The 23,262-nt window shown below is 33.7% G+C and overlaps 1 protein-coding gene across 5 annotated transcripts in view; it reads right to left on the reverse strand.

Moving 5' to 3' along the window:
* The window catches only part of LOC119642463, a 79,087-nt gene that overhangs the window by 26,835 nt on the left and 28,990 nt on the right, over positions 1-23,262 (reverse strand). For all 5 annotated transcript variants that reach the window (XM_038041614.1, XM_038041615.1, XM_038041613.1 and 2 more), the window contains exons 3-4: positions 13,448-13,607; positions 10,614-10,756 (exon numbers count right to left, since the gene is read on the reverse strand). In XM_038041614.1, the coding sequence (XP_037897542.1) occupies positions 10,614-10,756; positions 13,448-13,607 (303 nt within the window). The remainder of the gene's footprint in view (positions 1-10,613; positions 10,757-13,447; positions 13,608-23,262) is intronic.

Consider the following 23,262-nt stretch of genomic DNA (forward strand, 5'->3'; position numbering starts at 1 on the left):
TGGAAATTTAATATTTTTTAATTATGTATTTTTCCACAGAGAATAAATTCTATCACAAGTGTTGCTCCCAAAAATCCATCGAAAACACCAAACAATCTATGAACTGTTGTTTTTGAGAGAGAAGGGTTTCCATAAGATTTTTCAAGCAAAAGGCAACGTTTACAATATTTCGATCTTCCTATTGTTTCGAAAATAAAAAAAGAAGCGTTACTAAATGGAAGAAGTAAATTTCGGCGAAATATTATTTTATTGAATACTTTCAGATTAGAATTTTTGGGCTAAACCCTCCAAAAAGAGCGACCTTGCTAAATAAGATTATCCTGGGAAGTTGCAAGCTATACAGTCCCAAATCCAGTTTATCAAGTTCAAGTAAAAAATCCTGGCGCGTTCTGAAGCTGCCGGCCGACGAAGAAGATGAATGAAAATGCGGAATATGCTTGTAAAAATGTATATAAACAGAATATTTCCGGAAGCCACAGTCAGTCGGGAAAGAACATTTAAGTCGAAAAGAAAATTGTCAAGCTAAGTAAATTGTAAATAATTCTAACCTTAAAGAAATTGATTGTAAATATAATCCACGATTTTGTGATACTAACCATACCAAGAAGGGAACTTCGTAACAATACAGTTAGTGTAGCCATATAAAGGCGGTCGTTGAACGAGTGTGAGGCGATTCGAAAGAAGTCAATCCTTCTATAAAAAAATAAAATAATTGGTATGATTCGGATGTCATTTATAGAGTCGGCTATAGAATTATATATTCTTTCAACCTTTTCCCCGCCATTTTCGTGAAACAGCCCCTGTTCCACATTCCATTTGACAGATGGAATAAAAGTAGCTGTTCGTATAAAAATAGCATTCGGGGAACAAAGATAGAACCCATATTTGAAGACGAAGTCATGCGGAGATGGCAGACTAATGGTAGAAGTTATTTGCGAATATTTGGTGTAGGAGATCTATAGTTGTACTTTTGAAGTTATTGTTGCCAAAAGAACAACGACTAATCGATTTCTTTTTGCATTAAGGACGTTTTTTGCTAAGATGAAATCAAAAAAGTCAATAATTGTACCAAGGAGAGCAACAGACACAACAAGAACAAAGATTAAGAGAGACCAAAGTGTGTCTGTTTATTGCAAGGGAAATTTAGTTTTGTCATTCATTTTTTGGTGAAGAACAGTAGTATTAACTTGAACTATCAGAATAGTGCGGGCACATATGCATATTTATATTTAGGATATTTAATATCTATTATATATTTAATATACAGTGAAAGCTCCTTATTCGCGATTACTTTATTCGCGATTTCATTACTCGCGGACTAAAAAAATGCGACCCAATTCCCATATTCGCGGCTATCAATTGCTTTAGTCGCGGATTTTTTGTAACTGGTTCCGGAATTATTTGGTTCTGAAGTTGAAATTTATTTAAAAAAATGCAATTTAGACTTTAAAGCACTTCTAGTTTGGGACAATGACCCAGGTCATCCTCGCGATTTTGAAACTATGCGGCCAAACATAAAAGTGACATTTTTACTCCCCAACACGACGGCTTTGCTTCAACCTATGGACCAAGGAATAATCCAGGCCTTTAAGCTCTATTACTTTAGAAAAACCTTCAAAATCATAATGAATAATTTGGAATGTAATCCTGATATGAATGTTATCAAATGCTGGAAGAAATTTGACAAAGCAAAATGCGAAATTGCGAATGAAATAGGACGAGATGGGTTCGAACATATAGAATCAAGTGACATTCAGGAATTGCTTGAATCGCAAGATGAAGATTTGACTGAAAATGACTTGAAGGATATGTTAAATTCACCGTCCATTGAAGACGAGGCTTCAACAAGCACTGGAAATGTGACATTTAATTTGAAAACTCTTTGTGAAGATTTAAGAATGGCAAATGAGCTTGGCGATTTCTTTATGAACATTTATCCGTCTATGGAACTAAGTCTTATTTTTAAGAGGCAAATTGCTAATGCGACTGCTGCGTATCAATCTGAATTGAAGGAGCTTTTAAAAACTGCCAAGCAAAAGAAATTTACAAAATTCTTCAACCCCGTTGCCTAAGCCTTAAGATAAATAATCAAAATGTTCAAAAACTTCAATTAAATTGATTTTTTTATATAACTGATTTTTTTTATTTTGTCACCTAGGAACGTATCAACTATAATCCCATATAAATTACCATTCCGTATTCACGGTTTCTGTATTCGCGGCATTTTTATGGAACGTATACCCCGCGAATAAGGAGCTTTTACTGTATGTAAATATATATTATTTAAAGATATCTAATATATACATATATTTAAAAGAGTACATATATTTTAATGTAGTCAATGTATCGATTTGATTTTAGTATAATTAATCTTATTAAGCAAAATTATTTTGATCTTCTTTATAAACAATTTTATTTTATTATTGGTATAAGCGTCTGCATATTTTATTACTAAGTATTTATAATAAGTATTTATTTGTATTTAACCTAATTTTATATTTAGTAACGTAAGCATTATTTTTAATTATATTTTAGTACATAAGATATTCATTATATAAGTAAAAACGAATTAACTAATTGGCGTTATTATGATAGGAATATAGATGCCATCTGAATTCAATTGAATATAGAGATTTGAAGTAATTATTTTTTACTCACAATACCAGGCACATCGCGAGCATTGGCCGAATCACCGACTACATATTAACAAGAAATAAATCAACTGCATTATCTTCAAGTGACGAAAGCGATTACGAACCAATTCATCGCAAAAATATGCGCGTTTTGAACTACGAAGAGTAGTATTGAATTATGTACATTTCTCCTTGTTTAAAATTAGAAATTAAAATTTTTTTAAATGTTTCAATGTTTAATTTAATTATTTATTTTGTTTGGAAAGCACTTTCTTGCTATTTCGTAAAGCTTTGACATATTTTTTCGCAGTGAGACTTTTTTTATGCGGTCCCTCTCTACCGCATTAAAAAAATTTTTCTTTAATATGCTGTGAAAAATTATTTCTTATAGCTATTTATGAAGTTTTTGAATATTTGTTTTGTGCGGTTTTTTTTCTGCGGTCCCTCTATCCGCACAAAAACAGGTTTGACTGTATTAAAAACATCGACAGCAAACAAATTTACAAAAGCAGTGTATTTTTTTGCAATAAATGGGACCAGGGGAAGACATAAATGGTAGAAGTTATATTAATAATACTGATTGGTTTATAGATCCATCCGATAGTAATCATATAAAAAGTAACCAACCTTTTGTAGAAACTCAAGGCAAATATAAAATGAAATATAAATGAAGTCTCCAATGTCCATTTGTCTCAAATAAAAATTGAAATGTTATCGTACCTATTAAAAATTTGAAGACGTGTCTGAAATGACCATGTGTGTACAAAAATTGTCTAAAATAGTTCGCAATTCCTGAGCAATTATTCAATATGACTTACATCGATTAGCCCGCACACCGAATATGAACAAAAACGCAGCTCTTCCAGTAATAGATTTTGTATTATAGTTCCGACAAATGTTTTATATGAACGGTTGCGTGATGTGCGTTAAAACGAAACACCCCCTAAACCGGAAAAAGAGTAAGATGCACGCGCTATTGAACAAGAAGTATTGGTGCTTTCGGATCTTCTTGGACCAATAAGCAAAAATTATTTTCAACCGCGTTACTTGATAATATCCATGGGCAAGTTTTCATGCAAGGCGGTTGTTTATATATTAGAATGCAAACGGATGTTTTTAAAACACTCATTACCTGTACCTGTTGTTTTTATATGTATACGGTATTGTTGATCAGAAAACCGCATTCTGTGTTCCGGAGCAAACCGTGTTGCGGAGAACATGAATCGCTGCTGGAACGAAAAGGCAATATGCTAATTGATAATTATACATACGGCACGGCCCTAGGCTAACGCGCAGTGACAACAACGGTTTATAGATCCGGTACATAGTTCCATTCCTCCGCAATGCATGTTGCGCAGAAGGGATATGGAATAGGAAGGAATCGAGTTCATAATTTTTGCAAGTCTCCAGTTGAAAAGCAATGATTCACGTTGCTAAACGGGAGATTGGATGCAAAGTCATGCAAGTGTATAATTTGTGAATGTTTGACTATGAAATGTATGTAATCGAGAAAATGTTCTGTGTGTTCAAGTATCTTCTTTCATGTTTTTTAAGCATGACCTTATCTTTTCAAATCCCTTATTCGCTGCGAACAACCTATGCATTAATTTTACATACCGTAACTTCATAAACAATAAGTATGTTACACGGGGTGTAACAAATCGTGCCCGAAATGTTAATGATCAATTCGATTTTTTTAAAGCAAGCTAATGTTTTTAAATTTAATATATCTATAAAAGATAGCTATCCTACAAGCGAGTACGAGCTACGATCTAAAAATTACATTAAAAATCTAATAAAAGACAAGATAGAATACGTGGTGATTGAGAATGCTCCATGCTAAGAACCTATTGCGAAAAATATAAATGTTGAAGAAAGCTTCTTAACACAAAACTAAAACTAACAAGATACATGCACATTTGTCGAAAACAAATGTGCGATGCAGGAAACCTACTGATGCATATTAACGACTTACCAGTACTAAATGTGCAGACGCTCCATGTTCTCGGGCTCACGTTTTCCTACAATTATCGTTGGAAAGCACACTGTCTTCAGTTAAAAACTCCCTTTTAACAAGGGTAAATTTCATACCGTACGTTGCTTGGAGAAGCCATGCGCATATTAACACTATCGCTTATCTTACCAAAATGCTTGTGTTAAGCAAGATTGACTATGCTTTGATAATTTATGGCAATAGCTGCAAATCTAATATCAACATCCTTAAACCGGTCTATCACCAACCCGTCAGAGCAAGTTGTTATGCTTTTCGGACGACGCCCATAAATAATATTATAATTGAAACTGGTCTCCCAACTTTAGAAAATATACTGTATGAGTTAAAATCTAAAATAGTCCCTAAGCTTCTTAATTCAAGCAAATCCATTCTCGGTGATGACGTAAGAAAGATTATTATTGGGAAGAAAATTCCAAACTCACCATCTACAATTGACCATTCTTTGTGCATCGCAAAGGAATTGAACATTCCCTTAAAAATTTCTCGCTCTTTTGGTGTTAAACATCCCTGGATTTTGAAAGGCTGCTCTTTTGACATCTCACTGTCTATGCACAAGAAAGAAGATACTCCAAATTACGTCTTCAGGAATCTAATAGCTGAAAAAACCCAAGTATTGGACAGTACTGGTTGGAATCTTTTGTACACAGACGGCTCAAAATCTCCTGGTCTGCCTCCTGCTTGTGCGGTGGTAGATGCTACAGGACGGGTTCTTCTCAACCACACGAAAGTACTTCAACTTTCACAACCGAAGCCAGAGCTATCCTTCACGCTGCCAACCTTGCCCATAAAAACAAACACAAAACCGTTATTGTTACCGACAGTTTGTCTGTATTACAAGCTGTTCGGAATCCTTCGACTTCGAGATGGAGCACCATCAACAAATTAAGGAATATAATTACTACACTCGACGGAAAAATTAAAATGTTATGGGTACCAAGTCACATCGGTTTATTGGGAAATGAGCAGGCTGACCGAGCGGCAAAGTATGCTGCTTGTGCTCCTCTAATTATGGATGATGTCATGGAAAGGTTGGATCTTCAAAGATACATTGGAAGAAAAGTTAAAGAGAAAATTGCAGAAGGAAATTTACAATACCATCATCAACACTACTCTTGCATTAACCCTCAATTAATTCCACTTTTATATCCAACAAACATTGAGAAAGGCAAGACTCCAACATTTTCGAGAATTCGCCTTGGTCATACTAACACAACTCACCAATGGATCTTGAAGAAGTCTTCCTCCCCAATCTGCAGTTGTGGACAAACTCTAACTATAAACCACATTCTCTGCGACAGCTTTAAGTTTTCCTTGGGTAGAAGTATTGCATTTGGAACGATTAACCCTTTGAACATTCTACAATCAGCTTCAGAACAGAATATCAATTCTATACATTACTTTATTAATACTACTAAGCTCATTAACTAATGTACATTTTATTATTCTTTTTTATAATTAGAGCCTGTGTTGCTAGTGCTCAATGTCTTTTTTTTAGTCTAAGAATTCATTGGTCTAAAATTAAAATAATAATAATAATAATAATAACAAGATACAATAACTATACTTATAGATTCCACAAGGTAATAAAGGCCGCCAAAATTGTTGCCATATACCACAAATAAGTTGTTTTGCTGCAGAGTGGAAAAATTGTGACTCTGCCGGAAGGAGTAAATGGCTATCGACATACAGGGATCGTCTTCTACGTTCCAAAAATTGTTGCGAATTTACTGCGTAACATATAATATTTCAAGCCTAGCTGTTTCACCTTCTTCACCAAATTTACGGGCGATATCCGATCCGGCGTTGAGATTAGAAGTACATTGTTCATTGCCCAAATAGACTTTTCAAAGATTTAGTTAATCGTGTTACTCTTTGTAGTAAGCTTGGGTGTCCAACTTCTTGTACGTAGCGGTGGAGGTTACTCGGTCATACTCAGTAGACAAACCGTCGATACCTTTTCATAAATATGGTATCAAAGTCCATTACTACATCGAGGGAGGTTATCTAAGAATTGATATTGATTTCCTCCTTATGTAGTCTAGCAAAAACAATCTACCAGGATAACACGGCAAAGGTCACATGAGTACTGATAATGAATTACATCACTCAATAAGGATCCCCTCTCACTGTTTAAAAGAACATATTTTTTTAAAATTAAATTTTATTCAGCAAGGCACATTCATTCAACCGCTCGTCTATGAGCCTTAGGTTCGGTAAACACTTTAATCATCTGAACCTAATTTCTTTCTCTCGAATACCTTTTCTATGTCTACAAAAAGCCAGAAGTCGCCAGAGCACACTTTCTGCTAATTTTTGATCACTTTGGCCAACTTTTGCAGCCTGTTACCCACTCTGGTAGCGATTACTTCAATTTCAATTTATGGTATGGATCCATATTTCATCCATTGGCCCATATCGACGCAAGAAATGCTTTTTATATCACATGAGCACCAACGTTCTGAATCGGCGACGCGTAGTTGCTTTTGGTCTGTCGCTGCAAGCGAGGCAAGAGCTCTTGCATGCAGTTGATAAAAAATAATAAATACACTGGGTTCTGACACATTCAAGGTTTCACAGCTATCTCACGCAACTTCAGTTTGCGATCTTTCAAAACAATTTTTTTTATTATTTTTCTATGTTTTCTTGAACAATTTCGGACCTTAGGTGACCAAAAGTTGATCGCGTTTAAATTCAACATACCAATCAATAATACTTGAGCTAGCTGCTGATTTTCCCTGTAAACTAATTGCACCAATATCATAAAATTTTGGCTGACTGAACATTACGAACATCTTCAAGAATTTCAATGTACTTATTGATGTCAGTTAACAACTGCCGAAATCCTTACATATGCATAATAATTTAGTTTCTGACAATAATATTATTTGTTATCCCCAACCGATATCTCACATGTCCACATATACGGGTCTACCTATAATTTAATTTGAAAACCCTTGCTGCGTAGGTGGCAATTTTAAATAAACAAAGTAAACAAAAACAAGGAGATCATCATAGCGGAGCATCATTACAATCAAATCATTGAAATAAATCGTCAAGTTTCAATTCTGGGAAAAACCGATATTAAAAGAAATTGATACATGCCATGTCACGTGCAATGCATCACGAGGTAATTACAATTACAGTGCTAAGCACTTCGTTTCGTTGACGCGCAGTGTGAAAAAACTCATCAGAAATAAATAAATATTAACAAAGCTCCAAATGAGTATTTAAAAGAAAATATCTGTAGTAAAGTTGTACGAAGGAAGGTTAGATACGCAGCCAAGGGCTTCTCACAACCAAAGGGGATTAATTATTTCGAGACTTTTGTGCCCGTTACCAGGTATGCGGCCCTTCGTTTTGTTATCTCCGTAGCTAGATGTATGATATGATCGTACATCAAGTTGATACTGTTTCAGCCGAGTTCAGCAAAGTTGAAGAAGAACGTACATATACATCAAGACTTGATGACGGATCAAGGAAGACATGTAAGCTAATAAAATGATATTAAAGCATTGAATGAGACCCTGAATCGGAATTTTCTTGAAATGGGATTCCGTGGGATCGAAGTAGACCATTTTGTTTATTATTTTATTATGGACGGCAAAATGCATGTCATTGTCGTTTACGTCGATGATGCGTTAATGTTTGTTAAATAAACTAACCTTGCAAAATCACACGAAGAGAACCAATTAAAAAAAATCCAAATACAGAAATGGGACAGGTACGAATCTCTGGAGTAAATTTTATATCTCTATTACTGACTTGCTCTTCTTTTTCGCCAAATTAAATCACCCACAATTCTATATAGAATTAACTTTATCCTCCAAGTCACTTTAGCGATAATATGTACAAGTATATAATTCTGCATTCCTTTATAAGCCCTCTAACAACCTTATTCTGGCATTGCTGCCGCTCAACGGCCATAAAATTTGTGCTATCTATCATTTTTGCTATATCTTACCTTTATGTCAACCTTCGTATTCGGAAGCAAAAATGACAATGAAACTCTCCAATATCAATTTTGTGCTGAAACATTAACTTACGAAAAGCACAGAATAAAATATAAAAAAAAACGACGTAGCGTTAAAAAAGGAGCATATTAAAGGTAAATTATTAATATATTATTATTATTATTCTATTTTTTTAAGCTGCAAACTAAGGAAATTGATTAACAAATAAATCAATATAGAAAGTAAAGTTTTTAAAGGCCTCTCCTTACTAAAATTGCAATTATTTTTTTCTTCAGATTTTATTTATCTTCTTTCCATTTTTAAAAATTTTCCTTTACTATACTTTGTTACTAGAATAAAAACGCTCAGCGATCTGCTAAAGAGTAGATGTCATGTTTTTGAATTGCACATATTTACGCTAAAACGTTAGAGTACCAAAAAGAACACACATAAAAAAATACCAAAGACGATTTTGCTGTTGTTTGGCAAAAACATATGGTTAGTAATCTATCAATGATTGTGCTCCAAACAAGCGGGTATATTACTCGCAACCTTCCACGTGCTATGCGCAACCCTCTAAGCTAATATGTAATTGTATTGCTATCTTCACTCATTGAGTTATTACTGTTATTATTCTAGGCGCTGACATTTTCATGTATTCGTTAATTAAAAGGTTTCTAATAGCATGGCGGGTGTAGCCGCCGAAAGCTATAAACGCAACATGCAAGAAGAGATCGTTGTTTTAGTTATTTATAAGCATCCAAGGGCGCAGGTAAGACGGTGTCTTTGTCGTGTTTAATATTGGAATCGCAGTGCATATCCAATTCTATACCGCAGTAAACAATGTATAGAACCACTTTAATATTATGTAGGTTATGTGAAAAAAAAGAAAAGTATATAAATGTGTGGACATCGGCTTTTCGAACTATATCTAAATTTTATGGAGCGCGACAAATATACCACACCGATGCAATAAATACTTGCGTAAGCGCCCTTTGGTCTACACAGGAACATTTGTCTTTCTTTTCACGGACTAACGGCATAAAATTATCTGCTTTCTCTGCAAGTATGACGTTGATTTAGATTTGCATCCAATCACCAACTACAACAAAGCTAAGGCAATCCTTCTTCTTCGTTTCACGATGAACTACATGAAGCAGAAAAAACAGGACCACAGGCTCAAATACAATTGCGCATTAAAGGATATGTCTTTTGTTTGTGTTGTTTTATTCACTAATGGAAAAGTAGTTTATGCATTTTGCTTTAGCTTCTCCTTTTGGTCAATTTTATCAAATGGAAAAATTTTTTTATGCCTGTTTTCATTTCGTTATTTCTACATATTTGTGCAAATTGGGAAAACCGCGTAGTTTTTATCAATAATCTGTTTCTTTTTGTTTTGACTCAAAAAAACGTTACCTCAAGAGAATGCAACAACGTAGTTCACATGCAATAAAAATTCTTATTTACTTAGTAGACGACATTGGATGAAGATTTAATTAATATTGTGTTTATGGATATTTACTCATGTAAATGTAGCAATCATGTAGCGCAATATTTATACCTCAAACGCTCTCTTCTTCTTTCTTTGAGAAAGAAAGAACCAATATTACCAGTTAGAACAGGGAAACCGAGAGCCAAAACCGAAAGCTATTCTCAAATGTAATTATTGATCGCATTTTCATTTATATCATATGCGTGCCTAACAGTAACGCTATCACCTAGATATTGAACAAATAATCATTTGAGGTGGTTAGATGTGGTTTTAAATACATATATCGTTTAGGTAAAACCCAGATCTAAACTTGTAAACGAAACGGAATTACATACACTTCGTTTGTATCCTCCCGTTCGTGCAAGAAGTTCTTATTCATTTCCATTTAAAAACAGCATTGTAACACACATATAATACTCATGAGCTCATTTTATATTACTTATTATGCTTGTTTCGACTTTTTGGCCGAATAACATGTTCAACAAAAAAGAACCATAGTCTTGCGACAGATCTACAAAACTTACCATCTTGGAATTCGCCTTTATTGCAAAGATCTCCAATGAATTGGTGGGTGCCATGGTACAATTTATTAAACTGATGGCGTTGCTGCATGTCCATGCAACGACGTGTATAACTTTGTATGCATCGCACTCCCTTTCGTAGCTCGCTGCCAAGAACAATAGAGGATAATGTAAAATGTAAATTTAGAGTTGACAAATAGCAGATGTAGCTTTTGGTGCATAACCCACTTCACTTTATTGATATATTGCAAGAGGTATAAGCATGTTGGACGACAACCCTGAGGAATTCCCACAAATGTGTAAAATTATACGTACGTCAGCATGAACTTCAAAGACGTAGTTGATTTGTGAAGAATTGCGTTCTACTTGTAATAAGTTCAACACCTTTGTGTTGTACGTTAACGATGGGTGTTTAGCTTAAAAGGCTTTGCCAAGAGTCAGACAACATTAAGAGCAAGGTTGCATTGCAAATTCTGTAGCATAAAGCCACCTGACTGATGGTTATGAATGAATTATTTATGCTTTGTAACAATCTGTCAGCGTTTGACATGGACTATATTGATGAGGGGCTTTAAAATAACAGTTTAAATGACTCAAACGGAAGTCAAATGCAGTGTGTTTGAAGTGAATTAAGATGGGTTAAAGTGTTAATTTAAATAAATCTTCGTACACACCAACGTATGCAGGTATGAAGAAGCAAGTAATATTGAACATCGGACAAGGGTTGTCACTGCATACTTAAGGAGATTTGATTTAAAGATGTTAAATTAAAAAGCTCGTCATTATTTATCTTGTGATGATTTTAAAGCAAATTTTAGACATAAAGCTTTTTGTAATTTTTAGAAGAAAACAATAAATATACAATGACAAAGTTGCAAATAAAAGCAATATGTTGGTTTTCCAGCTTAAAACGATGGAAAGAAATGGGGAATAACTTAAAAAATAAATAATACTACCCCTGACCCTCCTTATCAAACAAAGCTAGATAATAAGTAAGTAATAAGACCTGCAAAATTAAGTCAATGGACAATCCCTTTACACTCCACGCCTAGATAGATTCTTTAATAAGTTTTAAAATCAATTACTTCCATTGTTCCAAATAATAAGATTTATGATATGATATTTATATGACAGATATCTGTGAATGAAATTTTATAGAGAAAAGTACTGTAGAAACTCTGCTCCGAAAATTGTGGAAAATTTCTTTCATGGCTAAATAACTAAGCATTAATATGATTATATTCCAAGCCAAACTAAGTAATGATTTTACAAAATAGTTTTTTGACTTACAAATTTATCACGATAAGTTCGGTCTGCATATGTCCATTTGACGGATTCTTGTATATATAGCGCGTTTAAGAAAGGTAAATTTTTATAAAGCAACAACATATATTTTTTTATAGGAAGGCGAGGCCACACTTTGTTAGGTGAAGTAGTGTAGGATATTTAACGGCCGATTTTGCTTGATTACAACGCCTTAATTTGTTATTACTTCAATTTGTTTTTTTAAAGTTTTGCGATATAAGTATTTCTTGACAGAACGTTCGTTCGGCTGCACAAAATAGTTATGAGCAATACGTTTTTACAATGTACAGCAAGCGCGAAAACAAGTACAAACGGAAGCATAGATTCTAAGGATCCACTGTGCGATATTCACCAGTAGTTCCACCTTAATATTACAATCCATTCAAATAAAACTAATATGTTGCAATTTGCGTGGTTATATTTTTTAACAATATGTGAGACGTTAATAATGTTCAATTTTGAAGAATATTTAATTTTAGGAATGTAAATGTTTTATACGATATATAAATTATAAAGAAGTTGGTGAAGATTGAAGTTGAGAAAATTGCCTTCAAAACAGCAAAAATTGTCAAATGCCCGGCACATCATAAATCGTAAGTTAGATGTACGACAGGAACCTATTAATTAGCAGATATTAAGCTATAACAGTGGTATCTTTGTAAGAGCTACAATTATTAACCGTATAAATACGCAAAGAAATTTTTTAAAACATTTATTTCCAAAGCTAGAAATATAAGCAATTAATTGTGTTTAAGGGCATTTTGAAAGAAAAGAAATGAATATAAATAAGATTTTGAACGAGAGCAATAAGTGAAGATCTATTACAAATGGTTTTCCAAGTTTCAATTGAAGGCTATATCACAGGAAAAGCGTCAGTTGACCGCCGATGTTAGTCCTATAAAATAATTAATAGTAGTGTAGTCACAAATGAGCCATCGTACATACGTTTGCTGCTTTGCAAAAGCAGTAATACGAAATGGGGGAATAAATTCAAGGTTCGAAGGAACGCACACCTTCATCGCTTGCTAAATGTATGCTTTAAGTTAATCAAACATTTTATACGGAACGGTTTAATATATTATTCGAATGTATCGAACTTAAAATAGAATGATTAAATGCTGTAAAACTTTTTTCATTAACTATTTTATGAATTCCCTGTGTTACATAACTAGCGACCCCCAGAGCAATGCCAACCTTCGTAGCAATTATCCATTTTTTCGCTTACTAGTGTCGTTAACAGAATAAAATGACTAAACAATTTTCTAGAGAAATCTGAAAAATGAATGTATATTGCAGTAGCAAGATTAAAACCCCACGGGGAGGAAGAAACTGAGCATCTAACCGAAAGAAAAATGCTGCAATCCGCAATTAGTTTTGTTCACTAATTTACAGTTACAGTTTTGCCCCTTGTCATTTTGTCAACCTCGCTGCCAACTCTTGCTTTTACGTCTACCTCTACGCTCACCCGTGAAATGTGTGTTGGAGGTAAAGTTTAACGAATTAAACAAATGAAAAACTTCATTGCGACTTACTGACAAAGTTTATCCAACTCTTCTTTCTTGGCAGCCCCAATTGAGAACTCCGACGTTAAGTGAAGCATTTCTAGCGGTTCCGCACATTTAGCAAATTCTTCCTGGCCGCATTCCTCCGCGTCGACAGTCGTCATTGAGGCGAGGGCGACTGTAATTGCAACTGCAATAAAGCAAAGCCAAAGTTTTCGATAGATTAAAAAAAAAAATAAAACAAAATAAATAACAACAACAATGAGAAGAGAAAATCCACATAAAATGTATAAAAGTAAATAAAACAATAAAATAGAAATAAAATGAAACAACGTTGAGACATTGAGACAGACAAACACTGACAACGCTCTGTATGTTTCAATACGAACTAAGAAATTGCATACAAACATTCAGATTCGAAATCAGCTTAAAAAAGTTGAAAATGTGTGCCATGGATAATAAAATTTTCGTAACTTAAATTGGCTTTACAAAGCATTGGCTGGGGAAAATGTGTTGCCAGGCTATTCTATATATATATATATGTTCTGCTCGCCTTCTAAGTTGTTGTGTGTTGATACAATTACAAAGATGTACGTACAATCATGAACATATATCCCTGTAATACAAACTCGCTTGCATCTTGTTGTTTAACCGTACGTATTAATATATATTTCTATAGATGTCACTTTGTATATATGGATACATTGCATTTGTTTTCTGTTTGTACGCGTCCCAAATCGATTAGTTTGTTAATGGATAAAAAGTGGCTAAATAGATATATTGCACTTTTTATTGCACTTTCTTGGCCAATAACACTGATAAATGGGCGAAAGTAAAATTCCAAATGGTTTTACGGTGTTTTTGAAATACAATGCCTTGTTTGCCAGATGTGTCAACGTCATCGCGTCCCAACCGAAATGCATATGTAAAAATACCTCTAATTACACTTCATTTATACGGTGAAACTAAGCTAGCTAAGCAAAAACTAGTTACGTGTACTTCTTAAACACGGCCTGTTTTCTACTGTTGACATTCTTTCTTCACTAATGGCCACCTGCGTAACCATTTCCTTAGCGAAACCTATCAGATAAACTAAACTATTCATATGACAAGAGACTCGGCGCCAAACTATTGCTCTTCGTGGTCTTTCTTAAGATTTAAAGCACCAAGGTTATATTCTTGTTTCATATCCCGTTATTTAATTTGATGTTAAACAAAACCGTAAATACTGCTCATAAGAAGCCGTCTACCGCTTATCATAGCACGCGTCATCAATTAAGAAAACTAACTTGTAGTAAATGGCTGATGTTGATGCAGAAATTTATATAGATATTTGTCATCGGAATTTGAAATCCAGTAAAAATACGTTGAAACACTTAAAATAATGAGACCCTTATGGGTGTCAAATATTGGTCCTAAGGCAGGTAGAACTTCTTTATTTATTAATAAACAATTTTTTTAAAACAAGTTCGGGAAAATGATATATTGATAACAATAGAAAAAACAAAGCAATCAAAGATTAATTTAGCGCAATTTGATTTCATTGCACCCATATTCCAGGACCAATATTTCCTAATTATTTTATATCCAGCAATTTGAAACGTTATAGTCGAGTAAGGCCCATTATCAAACATTATGCATCATCTCCTCTAACACAACGTTTCTTGGAGCGTCATCATATGGTATTAAAAATTAAACTTTGGTCTTTTAAGAAGAAGGGTTCTTGTGAGAAATTTTAGTAGGGAGGGAGTTCAAAAAATAATTTATTTCTTAACTAAATTTTCGACATCCATATATATCCCGACATGCCAATCATATTTTTTCGCTAACTTTTATCGAAGAATGTTCAAAATGCATTTTTTTTAAAAAGGGCTTTTTCACTACTAACGCACCATATGCTATATGTTAAATGGTCCGATTCAATTTATTTTCAATAGCCAAATTACACATTGGAAACGAATAGGTAACAGACAAACGAACATACACAAATCTATCCGAAACACGATTCTAAACGGCGAATCAATGACGAATCCGATGTGAAAGGCGAATAAGGACAACAAAATTAAGTTTGCAAAATTTTGACAACGTTAGGATATGTTTTCGTTCTGCTCCCGTATGAAGGGTGTTGGTGTCTTGTCACAAATTGTACTGGATATGAATCAAAGTGCTGTACGACGTTTAATATATAGTAATTGGCCTCGCTCGACTGTAAAGCTTTTATTTGCTTCTTTTTACATTTTATTAACCGTCTCTGCTTCTTTGTTATCTGATTTCGTTTTTTAATCAAATCTTGATTTGCATGGTCACCGAGAAATGAGATATGTTCTAAAGCGAAACACGTCTCCATGTCACTGTTAACTGATTCGATTCAACTCTATTTTTAGTTGACTTTGATTAGTCGAATTTTTAATTAATATCATCAGCCGGTTGTTTCAGTCCGGTCCAATTCTTATCTGAATTAATAATAGCTGCTAAGTCATGTGGTACGATTTTGCAGAAGAAGTCTAAAAAGAAAATTATACATTTTCGGGATTAAAACGAAATATTTTAGATAAAAAAACTCTTGTTAAACAAACATACATATAACAAGCGAAAACTTGGAAGGATACGAATTGATTTCAATTCGTTGTTCAAAATTGTTCTATTGTGCGGGATTTCGAGGATTTAAAATTTTAATCACTAGAAAAAAAAAAAATTAGTAGATATTGTAAGAGGCTGAAATCCGTCACTGACTAATGCGCTCATTGACAGAAATATTATTTTGGTGAGAGCAAGAGGCTGGCCACGTCAGTGCAGAATAGAGGGCGACGTACTTTGCGTTCCGCTCTGTGACTCCTCATACTTCGAGCACTCCACACAATCGATGAATTTCCATGTTACAGTGTAACATAACATTATACTTCTAACTAGTCGTCAAAAGCAAACAGATATTAGTATATATTTTTCAAAAAGAACAAGGCAACTTTCAGATATCTGCACTTTTGAGATTAGTTGAACTTCACACCGTATCTCTCTTGCTGGAAGGCCCTGTATGGAAACGAATTTTACCATTTATTTAATAATTCTTTAAGTATGATATCTATGAAATTCGTTTTATATTCTCATAGCAATACTTGTGGACAATTCCTAACTCATCTTTTCTGTTTCATAAACTAAACTAAATCTTTTCTATTTCATAAACCAAAGACATTCCTCTAAAACGTGTGCCAATATCTTGCAATAATGACAACAAAACATATAATCTTTTAATATTTCTTTACGATTACTTCGCTGTTGCACGCTGACTTCAAAAGGGATCAAGTTATTCCCTTATATGCTTAAACACAAAATGTAGAAACATCCATTTGTGAACAGGATAGTCCTGTTGTCAATTAGCATTTTCTCTTAGATTTGGGACGCTGAAATATGTGCGCTCAACCCATTGCGAAATAACCGCGAATAAAGCAAACACTTCAATCAAATTTATTGATGTGTTGAACATAAAAATTGGTATGAGCCGGAATGATTGTTAAACACTGACTGTTTAAATCTAATGACTACGGGACTTTGCACAAAACTATTTTAATAAATTGAAAATTGACAAAAAAAAGTATTAGATTTTTCGCTTATCTAAAAACCATTTATGAAAAATATTTCGTTATATATACACAATGCGTATATATATTACACTATTCTTCAATTAGAAATCGGTTTTCGAACCAATTAAACATTTTTAAGGCGTTTCTTGGTTCGAACTATTCAGTGCTTTCGGGTGTAGAATCTGAATAAACTGGCAGGCACTTTGTTCACCAAATCGTCCAAAGATCTAAAAATAATGGATAAGAAATGCTTTTCTGAAATTCGCGAACAACTAGTCAGTAGAGAAGGAGATTGCTTTTAATTTAGCATTGCAGACTACGTTTCATATAATTGGTAAATTCTGGCAGTTAGAAGAGAGTTTAATGAGAAAAATATACATTTTCCATTTCCTATTTTCTTCTTTTCATAGATTAGGGTAAGATGTGAAATTAATAAATATATTTTTGCATTAATCCAAAAGAACAAAAGACGATGGATTATTTTTCATTGCACAGTTATGATGGTGCCGTTGCCATTGTAAGCTTTGCTTGGCAAGTATTGTATTTAAGCAAACATGCTTCTATCGTAAATATTTGCGGAAGATCCCCTTTACTGAAATCCTTTCTTGTTTTGCTTACAAATTGATTGCTTGCTTTGCTACTCTACGTAAATATATACTTGCATATGCAAATACGTGTTGGCATTTACACAGGCGAACAGCTATTGTTTGCAATTTTAACAAATAGATGGCACTCATTTTGGGGGTCTTTGCACATTTTACTGCCAGAAAATTCTGCCGAACAAACGACCATTTTGATCCAAAATTTATTGCGTAAAATTGTATTTTTTATCGATTACACACCGCCTTATTCTGTTAGATATCGTTATTCATATGGAACGCCACAATGAATTTTTTGAAAACAATAAAATTTTCATATTCATACAATTGCGTTCAATACAATCACAGCATGGCAAGTAAAAATTATTTGTTAACAACAACAAATGGACGACACAAAATGAAACGAGCTGGAACCATAACGCAACACAACAGTTAAAAAACTTTAGGAATTTGTAAGCTGTGCATCGGTGTACATAGGAATGAATTTGTGTACATAAATAGTGCAACCACAATCTAAAATTGCATACGAATGCGCATATTTGCATATAGTTCTCAGTGTTCTCCCTTCAACGGTTAAAGGTTGTGGGATCACCACTCGTCAAAAACTCTATAAAGGCCATCCGTATATACGTCGTTTATCTCCTTCACCGGGAAACGAGACCCATACAAAATCTGAATGGCAATAAAGCACCAAGCTTGAAAGTGAACATATTGGAAAAATCCGGGTTTGACCACTAAAAATTCTGCTGGTTACTTTGCGATACTTTGCGTTAAATTTAAAAAGGAAAGGAAATAAAGGAAAAAAAAAAAACAAAATCAATGACTTCGAAGCTGGGTTAACTTCTCTCCAAGTAGTTCACAATTTTCGCCCTTAATTAAGTCAGAACTCCTCTTGTCTTTGTGAACTTAATGTAAAAGCATGTCGCAACATTTTCCTATAAGCTGGCTTGTGGTTATGCGTCTGTAGTTGTGGTACTGTCAGACAAGTGAGGAAAAATCTTTAAGAAAAGTAATACGTAAGTTGTTTCACAAGATTACTCTGCAACAACAATAAAAAAATTAACGGTGCCTTCGCTACCAAACATTGTATATATTATTTATGACGAAAAGATGAAAAATTCACATTCTTGTTCACTGCTCTTAATAAGGCGTTTTTCTTAATGATTAAAAAATTTGGTTGTTAACTACGAGTAATCTGTCAGAAAGGAAAGTGCTGTAGGTCACCATCAGTGTATGTTCCGTTGATTTTACATTCACGAACCCAGGAACAAATGTAGTCGAATTGCAATTAATGTAACTAAAAATCCAATTCAAAGTTAGCAAAAACAAACGGTTAATGTTATTCTTTCATCCCATTTGAAGATTTTTCCTAATAGCTGACCGAAGTAACACGCTTAACCTAACATATCTAAAGAGAAGATGAAGAAAAGGGTAACTCACAGTTCAGCGTGGGAAAGTTATTATTTTCAGAGTTTTGCCAATAATGAAATATCCATTGACGGATATAAAAAGAAAATAAAAAAGATGTGTTCGATACCGCATTTCAAATAACAAATGTCATTTTAGTAAACGGATGGAGCTAAAATTAAGATAATCTTTACTTGATTTCTGCTCAAAAGTGTTGATCGCAACTTTTCTTGCTTTTTCAATTGTGTTTACACAATTATACCATCGCATGTGTATTTATTTATTAATGCCTTTTAGCTGACTCCAGAAGATATTTTTAATTTTCTTCTCTTTATATTTTTCAATAAGCTTCAAACAATAAAATTTCGTATATTATGGGTATATTTGTTCTGAAGCACTTTCCATTTACGCTTTGGATGCTTTTCTAATCGAAATGTTTGCCTACAGCAGATCTACTTCAAAGTCGTCAACTAATATCTCAACCGTTCACACAACGAACTGAAAACAGAAATATGGACAAGTTTAAACTTAAGGCATGTTTTTGGATGCTACAAACGGAGTGACAAATTCTAGATTCCTTCCCTTCTTTCAATGGTTTCCATACAAATTTTTCGTCAGCAAATAGTTTAAACAAGCCATAGCTCTTGGCTGTGAGTAAATTTTTAACATATCTTCTTCTTATACTTCCTAAGCTCCGCAATGCAATACATGGCCTTATTTAGGACTTTATTTAAAGCGTCTCACTAGGAATAGCTTTGTTATAAATTACAGGTGCTGCATGCCTGTATCAATTATCATCTGATTGTATATCTAACAAAGAGCACCAATCCATTGCACAGTTTAAATACCATGTTACATTTAGCGACTCTGTTAAAAAAGAAGAGTATTTTTAATCTGCAAATATTGCTGAATCTTATTTTTATATCTAAATATATTCTTGAATTTTTATTTTGTAAGTATTCTTTTAGTAAGGGCTTTAGTATGCCTAATTTTAAATAGGTGGCGTAAGAAACAAATTAATTTATACCATCCAATTTTGTTATAATAAATTAGATTTTTTAACTGAACGATCACCACAAACGATAAGAAGCGTAGCTTTATTTAATATTAGTGACAGATTCCATTTTCGTATTTGCAGTTGAGATCTAACAGTCGGATCCTTAATTAGACAAGATATCGATTTCTTTTATTTGGATATTTTTTCTTATTTTCTGATTGTTCAAAGCTCCATATGGGTTGTCTTTACAACCTCCGACACTGTACTGTTTTACTAACCAGGACATTTTAGTAAACTATTAAAGTGGAAGTACTGTTTATTAACATGTGCTGCATGCATTTGGTGTCTAAAGACAATATTTGTTTTATTTTTCTAGATGGCCAATCACCAAATATGTACACAAGTTGTTCACGCCATTTGTAAAATTCAAAATTGATTATTTATGGTTCATTTGAATTGGTTCTTCACAGCAAATATTTACCGCGATACGTTTACCTAAATCTTTGCATTTTAAATTGTCACAATTGCCATTCTGCGTACAACACGTGTACAAACTGTGTAATTGCACGTAAACAACGGGACTGCATTTTTCACAGATCATTATTTAAATTCTTTAGAATCTGTTGTGCAGGATGTGCATCTGTAAATTTATTTGCGTCCATATGACTTAACTACACAAGCAACCGCATTGTGAACAACATCACACAGACGTCACAAGTCGTCATATATTTTTTTCTTTGCGCTTTTCGTGACTTAATGATCTTGTTTTTTTAACAAATTTCACATTACGGTGTTTTATTGTGACTGTTCCGGAGAGCAATGTTTGCAGAAAAGTTTCAAGAACTATGACAGCTTTCTCTTACGGCCAATGACCGTCCACAAATATGCCCCCTGACTTCACTACTGAAAAGCTCGCGTCGCTTGCATTACACAGTTTTACATTCGTGTAACACTATCAATCCGTGTTACGACACGGCCCAGGTGACAACTCAGTAAATTAAAATATATTTTGTATATTTTACTACTTCGTATCAATGGGATAGCGTTTCGCAGGTTTGGAAGAAATTAGCAACATCAAAATTATATGCCTGTTCCGCTTTCCTTTTTTCCATGTTAAAGACGCGTCGCGTTTTGGTCGACCAATTTTTAAAACATTTGAAGAAATACCTTGAACCATTGATGGAGACCGGCACATTCTAATTAGTGTAGAGCTAAACATTAACTAAATAGAGATTAGAACCATTTTCGTGTCAAAATATTTGAAAGACTATATTTCCATTTCCGCTGTTGACGCAGAAAAGCAGATTCTATTGGACAGCAATATGAAAAAGAAGGGATTCATGAACTTATTCATCTTAGCTCGACAATTGATTCCCTTTCCAGACCGAGAATCCATTAATTTGACTTCGCTATGTTTCGTTATGTTTTTGAGGAATCATTATCGTCATGTTTTTAAGGTGCCATTGAATCCTTCGGGGTAAAAATTCAGATTTCTTCAGTTGAGGTAAACAAATCTTTGAAAATAAAAGGTTATTATGAGATTATTTACGAATTATTTGTGGTAAATTTTACTAAGAGTTTGAAGAATTTATGCAATCGTTTTGAAATCAACTGATTCTCTATCAAGAGTTTCTATCTTCCATAGAGATAAAAGCATAAAGATTTTCGAGAGCGCTCTTTATATAGTTGGCATCTATTCTGGTAAATTTTCGCCTATCTTCGAGAATCTGCTGTATTGGTTTTCAAAAAACCATTTTTAATGTAATATTTTTATCTAAAAGTACAACATATCAAGAACATTTCCCAGCTTATTAATATTCATGGAACCTCTTAGGTGTATTCTAAAGCTATGGTTCTAAAGTTGAGTTTGAGTATAGAGATATAGTATCTCTATGGAGCACTATAATCAATAGTTAATTGCTATAAAAAATTATTCGCTTTAAATTAATTATGAAAACTTTTGCGAATTTTTACGTTAAAAATGTTAGGTACCAAATGAACCCGGTCTCATATCTTCCACTTGTGTTGTACGTTTTTTAGCAGGGAGTTGGTTTCTTTTTCGGGAGTGAAGCCAAATATAATCCTTGAATTGCTATTGTTTCACGACACAACTGTTTGCTTTTAGTGAAAAGCACATCGTGTCCGATAGAACGCAAATTTGTTATATTTTTATAAAATATTCGACTGTTTGATGTTAGCTGATACCAGCAAAGTGTAAAAACGACGAAAATAAATTGCCGAAAAAGGCAACCATCCTGTACTCTCACATTCACGCAAACATTCATTCATATACGCAAACAATATAAATCCAATTATGTGCTTCCATGAACATTTGTTTATGAATATTTTAAAAAGTGCCGTCCGAAACGAAATTCGCATCTTGTTTGCAGCGTAGGACGCATTTGCTTGTTTATATGAACGATTCTGTTAAGATGCGATTGTAAATACGTTTTTCTCTCTGTGTGTGGGTATTTACTGACTGATTGTGAGGTAGAACAGAATAACATTCATGGCCTTTTCCCATCTCCTTTACTTTACAATTTATTAAAACTCATGCACGCGGTTTATCTCCGTAATATTTTGGCACCCGGTCGATGATATTGTTTGGTAATACTACGGTCATTTTTTATTTAAAGCAAATTAAATTATCGTATTCACGAACATTTTGCCCCCCTTTTCATTCATATAAGGCCTTTAGCACCAGTTATACATGAATAAATGTATTTATTATGTTAGCCTCTCAAAAAATCGCTATATATACCTATTTTATATTTTGGCTTCCTCTTTCTTCTTCTGTTCTTTCCCCCTCTTCCGCGCAAGAATTTCTTCCTTCTCACACTTTATTTCCTCCATTCGCATATTATTTGCTTTACAATAATTTTTTGCATGATATTCGCGCTTTTTTGACCGAAAACGGGATAAAAACTTCCATTACTTAACTCCTCTCTTTGCCTGCTTAAAAATGAAACTTGAAAATTCTACCCCTTCATATTCGTTCCATGTAAAACATCTTGGATTAGTTTAGTTGCCTCCATATGCATTTACGAATAGTCACATCGTACACAACATTGTAAGGGGTTATGTATCCATTTATATTTTCCTTTAACGTATATGCGCAACTCCAATGTGACTTCGCGTTTACGAATGTCACCTGAATATAGTTTTTTATGAATTGTTTCGAACGGAAACTCGCACTTTTCTTTGAAGTAGTTAACGTTTTTCGCCCAAAAATGGTTTTTGGAAAAAATATTTTTGTATCGTCCA

The sequence above is a fragment of the Glossina fuscipes genome, unplaced genomic scaffold (genome assembly GCF_014805625.2).
Source record: "Glossina fuscipes isolate IAEA_lab_2018 unplaced genomic scaffold, Yale_Gfus_2 223, whole genome shotgun sequence".
NCBI lineage: Eukaryota > Metazoa > Arthropoda > Insecta > Diptera > Glossinidae > Glossina > Glossina fuscipes.